A 9,438-nucleotide genomic window follows, 5' to 3' on the forward strand; every position below is an offset into this window, starting at 1 on the left:
AAGCTCTCAAGTGCATTCTATGTTATCTCAAGCACACCATTTTCCATGGTCTCCACCTTGTTGTTACAAGAAATCTTGATCTCAATGCATTTTGTGATGCGGATTGGGGTGGTGACAATGTTGATTGGAAGTCTACTGGTGCCTACATTGTTTATCTTGGCCCTAATACCATTTCATGGTCATGCAAAAAACAGTCCACAGGTGAATACCGCTCAATCGGAACCACCACATCTAAACTCTTATGGATACAACAACTTCTCATGGAGCTTCGAATCCAAATACCTAAATAGCCAAACATCTTCTCAGATAATATTGGTGCTACATATCTCTATGCAAATCCAGTGTTCTATTCACGAATGAAGTATTTAGCTATTGACTACCACTTTGTTCGTGATATTATTGTCATAGGTGAACTTACAGTGTCTCATGTACCTTCAAGTCACAACTAGCAGACTTGCTCACAAATCCTCTCTCTCGATCACAACATGAGATGTGGTGGCAGTGTTGCTCCTTGATTCTCTCCTTTAGCCCTTCATTCTAGCACCGGCTACTTATTCAAAATATTGTATAATTAACTGGCCATTATGGTGTTGATCTGTTGCCTTATTTTCAGTCATTTTGTTGCCTTATTTCTATTCTATCTTAATTACTAATTGCTGACACAAGCTGTTCTTTATTCTCACGTTGTAAACATGTAAAATATACAATTTGAATACACATGTTGTTATTACATTTTACAATGTTAAGGTTGTCAGAAGGATTTTATCTAAAGGATTAGTGTATAGGTCTAAACAAGTAGTTCCATTTAATCATAGTTATTCAACTAGTCTCTAGCAATTAGGAGATATTCTTGGAGAAGGTTGCCTGTTAAGCGGAAAAGTGACATCAAACGAATTTGAATCCACACCCATAAAAAAAAGTGAGAGTTTGTACCGGATCCTTAATAAATGCCAACCCACATCGACTTGATATTACATATTATCAACTGCATAATTGGGAGGCATTGAACAATATATATATCTGTTAAGCCTAAACTTTTAGATAAGCATACAATCCATACATTATTTGATGTTTTTATTTTTTAAGTACACTTATTTATATGCAGGGACCCTTGTCCTTCTTTTTATTCACTGTTTGACTTGAGCATAAACTATCTTCATAATTGATAGGTACAAACACTCTGCCATTTATTCTGTTAGGGTCATCTTCTGTTTGTTTAGTCAAGTCTTCTCAACAAGTATTCCACCTGCACTTCTTTTGCAAGAGGCATTACCCAATCTCCATAAAGATCTGCAATCAAACTTGGATTTATTCTATACACAGAATTGGGTATATAGCCTGTTTCACCGATCTTCTCCACCGCGGCATATTGCTGTGCCATAATTTCTACTCTCTTCTTGACAAATTTATCCACTGTTTCATATGTCAACAACTCCAGCAACAGTTTCCTGTCCTGTGAAGCACGGATTAATGTATCGTCAGAAAATTAAGTAACATGGCCATATGTATGTATCTAGAATCACAATGGAAAATAAGATGAATCTAGGTATGCAGAAGTTTACTCTCGCTTTAATGGCGGCTTCATATTCATGAGGAGCATCTTGAAACTTCGCCTCAGCAACAAATTTTCCATAGTGGATTCTTTTAGAGATAGTCTGTAATAATGGTGGTGAAGCTCTTACACTGTTACATACATGATTTTGATATCAAATGTACAGAGAGTCAAAAATGAGAACTAAAGGACCACTCACTTGATGCTGTTCCACTGAGTACAGTGGCCGGTTATTTGAAATTTCTTGTGAAGTGTATTAGCTGATGTTTTTTGATCAACTTTACAAAGTAGAGCTAGAATATAAAAAATCTTAGCTAATTTCATATTGTTACACAGGATACTTAGTGATCCATGTTTGAGGAGTCAATTATCTAAACATTATGTTACTGTTTAGGGTATACTCTGCATTTAGGAGGCATGACTAAACTGAAATCCTTCAGCAGAAGTGATCTTCTTTTGTAAGAAAAAAATGATACTAATGATTAAAACTTTGGATCCTTGGCAAGTCCTTTTTTAGGCTTGTGGAGTGCACAACCTTAGTATTGGGCAACCTTGTCTCCCCCTAAACTATGCACAACCTTAGAATTGGGCAACCCTTACAAATGAATTAAGTTTCTCAGTAAAGTATACATGAAGGAAATAATCTTAAGATAAAAGGAATATGTACTGATAGTAAGGTCAAGTGCTATTATAGTAATTAATACTAGAAAAATTCCAAGGGCACAACTACAATAAGACTAATAACCCAATTTAAATTAGAAAACAAATTAGGAACAACATTAAATTAGAAAAAGAACTCCTAAGATTGCTTCCTCAATGACTAATGGATATAATATAAAACCATTCATGAGCTTTTGCCTAACAACTAATAAGCTTTTAGTAGAACTAGTTCGTGACATAATATTAGAGCCTTTCTGACCAAGTGGTCTAGAGTTCAATACTTCCAGCCCCCGTTTATATAATATCATGTGAGATCGGGGACATGTTTGAGATGTAATATAAAATCAACCATGTGGCTCTTGTATGAAGGGGTGAGCTAGAAATGTAACAACAACAAAAAGAAAGAAAAATTCATGCACCTTCACCTAACAACACAAGTTTTTATGGTATAGGATTGATGTTTGTCAGCATTAACTTCAAGGGGAGTGTTGAGAAACATTAAATACTATAATGTAATTAGGATAATATTATTGGTTAAGTAGGTGCTCATAGACTTGTAGGCTTACAAAGTGAAAGGTGTAATTGTCTTCTGCTGGTTCAAGTTTATTATAAATGACGAAATTAAGCTCATTATCATTTTGTCTCTACACTACCTAGAGCCTTATCAGTGAATTTTATTGTAAAAATCACACTTCAGGTTCTTAGTGTTTTTGAAAATGATAAAAAAAAAACCTCCATAACACAGGAAGCTTAATTAGTACCTGCAAGCAAAGAATGTCACAAGCAGCAACACATCCACAGTTATCATCATTTCCTGCTTTTACCAGTCTTGGGAGGAGATGCTTAAAATACATATTCCAAATCGTATTGTTTATATTGATGGAATCACCACAGTGATGCAGAACCTAGTACAAAGTACAAGGGAAAATGGAAGATAGATTAGTCAAAATCCAATCAGAAACACAACACATAAGCTAAATAAGAAACATGGTTTTCTTTTATTGACAGCTAATCAATTCAGTTAATTGAAGTAAGAAGGAGTTACCATTAGGGAATAACTAAAATATATGGACTATGGATAAGCATTGAGAATCAAATGGAAGAAATTAAATTTTATAAATTGGTTTGTATGTCCTCCATGGGCTTGGAATGACATGTGACTTGATCCAAAAAAAGCTCATTGTGCAAACCATGCAAAGTTTAGTAAACATTCTCTCAAATCTCATATATATTCTGAATTTGATCCATGAAAGTAGGCCTATAATTCTTTGTTAATCAAATCAAATAAAATTCTCTGTCTGTTTTTCTTCTCCTTATTTTACTATTTTAATGGACATATGAAAATAAAATTGTAAACAAATTGTTTTCTTTACCCATCTATATATATATATGTTATATAAATAAGGGAAAGATTAAATATTCTCATAAGGCTAGAAGAAGGAAACTTGTCTGTTTGTCACCAAATGAATTTTTATCTTAATTAAGTAACATTAACATGAAACAAGATAGAAATCCAAAACCTGAGGGTGCTGCATAGGTGGAATCATTGGCTCAGGTAAGTATTCAGGGAAGAAAGGATGCTCATCTGGCTTTTTGTATATTCCCAACTAATTCCAAAGAGAAGCCAACCAGAAACTGTTAAATCAAGACTCATTTTTATTCCATAATTTTATGGTCTCAGAATTGTAATAAGTAGTAACCTGTGCATGAAGCTTTTCAGTTTCCAGGACCATGTACTCGACCAAAGACCCGCTAAAACCGTCCACGAGGAATGCATCTTTGTCATACGCATTTGCATTGTAAGAATACTTAGCTCTCTCCAAAAGACTGACTATTATGCTATCCTCTTCCCTAATCAAAGAGTGCCTGATGCCGTCTAAAATCAAGATCTTGCTCTCATCCACCCTCTTTTTACCTGAATCTCTGTACAAAAAGAAACTGTTTAAAGTTTATTCACATGGTAGCAAAGTACTAGCCATTTCTATGGTTTAAGTGTTAAAACTTAGAATACGGGATTTCAATTACTATTATTGTGATAAACTCTTAATGCTATGGTATATGCTATAAGGAAGGGGAGGGTTAACACATCGGGGCAAGGAGAAAAGAGTGGGAAATAAAGGGAATATTTCAGCTGATAGTCTTTTTTTTTTAAAGAACCTCAGTCCTGTTCTATACTACTTTTTTGTCAAAAAAAAAAAAAAAACAAAGATTCAAACTTCAATCTTCTATTTTAAGTGTTAATGGTCAAATGGGTGTGGTTGTGTGTGATGTTATTGTAGTGCAGGAGGCATCTGATGGTGACAAACGACGCAAAATCATAAAATGAATGAAAATTTATAAAATCTTATAAATAAAAGATATACGAATAATTAGAATAACTATGGAATTCTTTTTTTAATTAGTGAAATCATATAGCTGCAACTTAGAACTATATATGGTAAGTATGTTTAATAGAAAGGTGCACGTATACAAGGAAGCAGCATTACTGGCAGTCTGCGCATTGACTGCAGCATATTTTCCCTACTCCAACCTAAAATGTTGAAAAATGCAACTCTTTGCTATTACCATAGCATTTCTTTGTTTAACCCTAGTACGTTTGATTTGCATCATCCCATGCGTTAATGAAATTTCAAAATTCTAGAACATTTGTTTCCTATCACAAGATTCAAGTATATAAGGATATTACTCAAGTTTCAAAGTTCAAAGAAAATGTTTTTATCAGTTCCCATCAAGTGTGTGTGTTTTTATGTGTACGGTGCACACATATATATACACATGCTGACATCTATACGTATATGCATTATAAACACAAAAAGAGATTGAGAGGCCTTATGTATGCATATTTGTTCTTCAAATTAAAGCACAAGTTTTGTGGTTGCATTTTCATTAATCAATTATGAATTGAGTGAATTGAAGCCTAAAGGCAACATGCAGTAACACAAATCGTGAGATCGGTGGCATGGAAACAATCACACCCAAATGCATAATGAAATCCATAACATCTGAACCCATCAGAAATGTCTTTCGAAAGCCATAAAATTCATGAAGAAATTGCCTTATTTAGCAACAAATTAAAACAGGACATAAAATCCATGCAGTTCTATCACACCATTCACCAACAAAATTTATCATTGACAAAAATCATTGATTTTGCAGAAACATCATAAGAAATCATCGAATAAAATGAAGCGTGGGTGAAAAAAAGTACCCGAATGGAAAGGAAGGAGAAGGAGAAGAAGAAGCAGCAATGACTCGAACTTGGCACCTTTTTATGGAAAGAGAGTTTTGGCGGTGAAAAATGGTGGATTTCGAAGAAAAATAGGTTATGGGTCTGCTTCCAAATCCAAGGTGGGGCTGATGCAACCGTAACACTGCTTCCATTGTTTTCTGCAAAAGCCGACAGCGACAGTGACTGACACAACTGACACAACACTTGAAGCGGTGCTGAAAAATCTTTTGCCGACACAAAATCTGCGGGGGACAGCCTACACGCACATATATATAGTACTTTTTTTTACCAGGTTTATGTTTATATATTTTTTTAATATTGACAGTTAAATATTTATTATACATTACACATCATACTTAATTACTACTACTTACTACACCAGATCGCTAATCAACTTTTTAAACTTTGTGCTTCTTTTATATATTTTCCTAATTTAATCAACATAAGATTAGATAATATTAATAATTAATTATTTGGAAAATAAATTTTTGAACTAGTTTTTGAGTCTTTAAGTATTCAAGATCATTTAAAATATGATTTTTTGACCAAATTAAGTGAAAATGATACCTTTTATGCCTTGCATTAGGAAAATAGAAAATTACTAATTGATGTCGTGTTCTCTGATAATTCTTAACATGGTGCGAAATCTCCAAAAGATCCTTTTTATTATAAAGGATAAATGAGGATCTCATTTTAAAATAAAGTGGTGGGTAGATCTCCTTTGCCTCCAAGGTAAATCAGGGGCCTGTTCTGCTAGCAATCTTCTAAGGGTGAAGTATGAAGTTGTTAACTAACTAAGGTCATTGTTGATGATAACTATTTCAAGGAATTATGTGAGCCATAGGTGCCTTGATCATAAACTTGTTTGGTAAGAATATTGGGTATCCTACTATGCTTTTCAAATTGAAATTGTTGTGGAAAATATCCAACAAGAATTTGATTTGAGAGATGTATGGTCAAGTTTCATTCTCTAGAGAATCTTTGAAAGTCATGAGCCATGAGTCAATAGTCAAAACATGGTCACCAGATTTCATTGCGGAGATAGATACTACCGACATCACGTTTATCTAGATTAGATTTCCAAGTCTTAATATGGTGTTTTACGATATAAGCTTTATTTTTGGATTAACTCATGCTATTGGCAAATTAACCAATCAAAGTTGATATTAATACCTTGAACGTTGATATCTAGAGGAGGGTTCGCAAGGGTTTGGGTGGAGATTAATCCAAAGAAGCCAATGGAGGGAAGAGTCAACATTCAAGAACATTGGTATCATGTGGAATACTAGGGTTTACGAATATTGGGTACCCTACTATGTTTTCCAAATTGAAATCGTTATGGAAATTATCCAACAAGGATTTGATTTGAGAGATGTTCGCCATTTATATTTTATGGTCAAGTTTGATTCTCTAGAGAATCGTGGAAAGCAGTGAGTCTATAGTCAAAACAGGATCATCGGATTTCATTGTGGAGGTAGATACTATCGACATCACGTTTATCTAGATTAGGTTTCATAGTCTCTTAATAGTTAATATGGTGTTTTGTGACAAAAGCTTTATTTTTGGATTAGCTTCTGTTATTGGCAAACCAATCAAAGTTGATACCAATACCTTGAACGTTGATAGCTAGAGAAGGGTTTGCAGGGATTTCTGTGGAGATTAACCTAAACAAGCCAATGGAAAGAAAAGTCAACATAAGAGAACATTGGTATCATGTGGAATACTAGGGTTTACACTTGTTATGTGGTCATTATGGTCATTGGAGTAGCGAGTATCACCTAAAACAAGAAAACCTTCAATTGAAACCTACTCATGAAAATCACAATGCGATGGTGGAGCAATTATTGTTGAAGTTAATAAAGAAAGGAGCTTACTGAATAATTTGGAAAATAATGGCCTAATTATTAATGGTAATAATGAAAAAAATTATTTGCATGGTGACTGGTTGATTGTGCAACGAAAGAAAAAAACAAGTAACAAACATCTACAATTGAAGGATAATTATGATGACGTTATCAAAAAGCCTACGAGGTACTCCCTCTGTTCCTTTATAATAGTAATTTATGATTTTTTCACTCTAGGCAAGAAACCAATTACTCCACCATTTTCCTATTAAATTTGAAAGTACTTTCCTATTATGCCCTTCCTATTATGCCCTTCCTATTTTACTTTCTCACTCCATGTTTCTCTCTGTGCGTAATTAAGTATAGGTAGCATTGTTGTTAGCTGTAACTTATTTTTGTCTCCATAACAACTTGTTTTTTTGTTTACTCTCTCTCCACAATGACGTGTTTTTGGTTGGCCATTAGAATTTAGATTGATTTTCTTTCTCCATAAATTTTCTTTTGTTGAGAATAAGTAATTTTCGGGAGTCTAATAAAAAGTAATTTCGAGAGTAGGAGAGAAGGCATTATCAACGCAAATGATTATACTTCACTACTCTATAGTTCTAACCAATACGATATCAAGTTATCTTTCAAGTTTTTAATTAATTATTTAAAATTTAATTTTATAAAAAAATATATAAAATAACTAATGGGAATAAGGGTATAATTGATAAAAACAAATTAAATATCATTTTAAATTTTGAAAATAACATACTAATAAGAACAATTTTTTTGTTAAAAATCTGTCACTTAAAAAGGAATGGGGGAGTAGTGAATATTCCTAAGTTGGCGAAACTTCCCATAATAGTGCAATCATGGGTAGTAATGGGCAGAATAATAAAGTTTATGCTTAGGATAAAAAAAATTTACTTGTAAGAAATCATTAAATGCTTGTGAAAACTTCATTCAAGGTCATGTTTGTGTTGGACACATTTTTAGGGCCCGTTAAAGCATGGTGTTGGAATTTCCACCAGGGACATGTTAGGTGCACCCAATAATATTATTGGTGCACCCAACAATTAAGTGAATGGGCAAAATTGCCCTTGCGTTAAAAAAAATAATTCTTCTTTCGGAAGAAGGTTCTTTCGAAACCAGAAGAACCTTCTTCCAAAAGAACAATTTGTGTTACCGAAAGAACCTTTTTCCGAAAGAAAAATTATTATTTTTAGCGGACAATTTTACTCATTTACTTAATTGCTGGGTGCACCAGCACTGTTGCTGGTGCACCTAGCATGTCCCTTTCCAACAATGTCAAATCACGTGGGAAATCTCCTCAAATGCTAACTTTAGGTCCAATAACAAGACGTCATGCAAAATTGTTGATCTTCAAGATATTGCAAGATCAAAAAAGATTATTAACATTGTGGAAATAATATTATTGGTGGCAATAATTCTCCTAATGATCCAATCATGATAGAACCCGTTAAGGAAGTTTTTGTGTTTTCATAAGAAATGGATGCTAATATCCAAATGATGGAAGATTTCTTCATTTTGATCCAGGTCCCAATTAGAGTGGGATGATATTTTATAACTCATTCATTTCCATGGATATTGTACAAATTTTTCTATTGTATCTAGGAATGTACGAGGGGCCATGAATAAATATGGCTATAGATATGCAACATGTTTTATTAGGGAAATAATCCTAATATTATTTTTTGTATGGGATCCACGGTAGATTTAGTAAAGCTTAAGTCTTTTGGCACAAGTTGGGATTAGAAGCTTGCTTTTGTCTAAGAAACCAAAGGATAAGTGGTATTTGGGTTTTGTGTGAGATTGCTAGAGCTTATATCATTTCTTTAGTGGATTTCCATCCTTAGGTTATTACTTTTTCTATTTATAATAACCACTATTCTTGGAAGTGCTTGACTATTTATGATCACCTTATTCCTTTTACGAGAAATCAGCTTTAGATCGATCTTAAATATCTTTGATCAACCTTCTCTTCTTTGTGGTTGATGTTTGGTGAATTTAATAAGGTGCTTTACCTTTCAGAGTTTAGGGGAGGTGTCATCTATGCATCACAAGCTAATTACTTTTTTGATGTTCTTAATGTTTGTAATATGTAGGAGATTGAAACGAGAGGATGTAATTTCACTTGGTTTCATAAA

General features: G+C 33.5%; 1 protein-coding gene across 1 annotated transcript; it reads right to left on the reverse strand.

Moving 5' to 3' along the window:
• Positions 1-940: 940 nt before the first annotated feature.
• On the reverse strand, positions 941-5,679 carry LOC100793500 (chorismate mutase 3, chloroplastic). Its single transcript, XM_003518704.5, has 6 exons — positions 5,421-5,679; positions 3,913-4,135; positions 3,733-3,819; positions 2,974-3,117; positions 1,563-1,655; positions 941-1,453 (listed from the first exon to the last, which is right to left on the reverse strand). Exons 1-6 carry the CDS (start codon positions 5,591-5,593, stop codon positions 1,217-1,219), a joined length of 957 nt encoding a protein of 318 aa, XP_003518752.1. The 5' UTR covers positions 5,594-5,679; the 3' UTR covers positions 941-1,216.
• Positions 5,680-9,438: the final 3,759 nt, after the last annotated feature.

The sequence above is a fragment of the Glycine max genome, chromosome 2 (genome assembly GCF_000004515.6).
Source record: "Glycine max cultivar Williams 82 chromosome 2, Glycine_max_v4.0, whole genome shotgun sequence".
NCBI lineage: Eukaryota > Viridiplantae > Streptophyta > Magnoliopsida > Fabales > Fabaceae > Glycine > Glycine max.

What these genes read in the sequence shown, in the direction of transcription:
- LOC100793500 (XM_003518704.5), bottom strand. Translation starts at nt 5,593, where the DNA reads ATGGAAGCAGTGTTACGGTTGCATCAGCCCCACCTTGGATTTGGAAGC. An exon ending in CACCTATGCAGCACCCTCAG is followed by an intron (nt 3,118 to 3,732) that starts GTTTTGGATTTC and finishes ACTTTGTACTAG; the next exon opens with GTTCTGCATCACTGTGGTGA. An exon ending in GTGACATTCTTTGCTTGCAG is followed by an intron (nt 1,656 to 2,973) that starts GTACTAATTAAG and finishes CCATTATTACAG; the next exon opens with ACTATCTCTAAAAGAATCCA.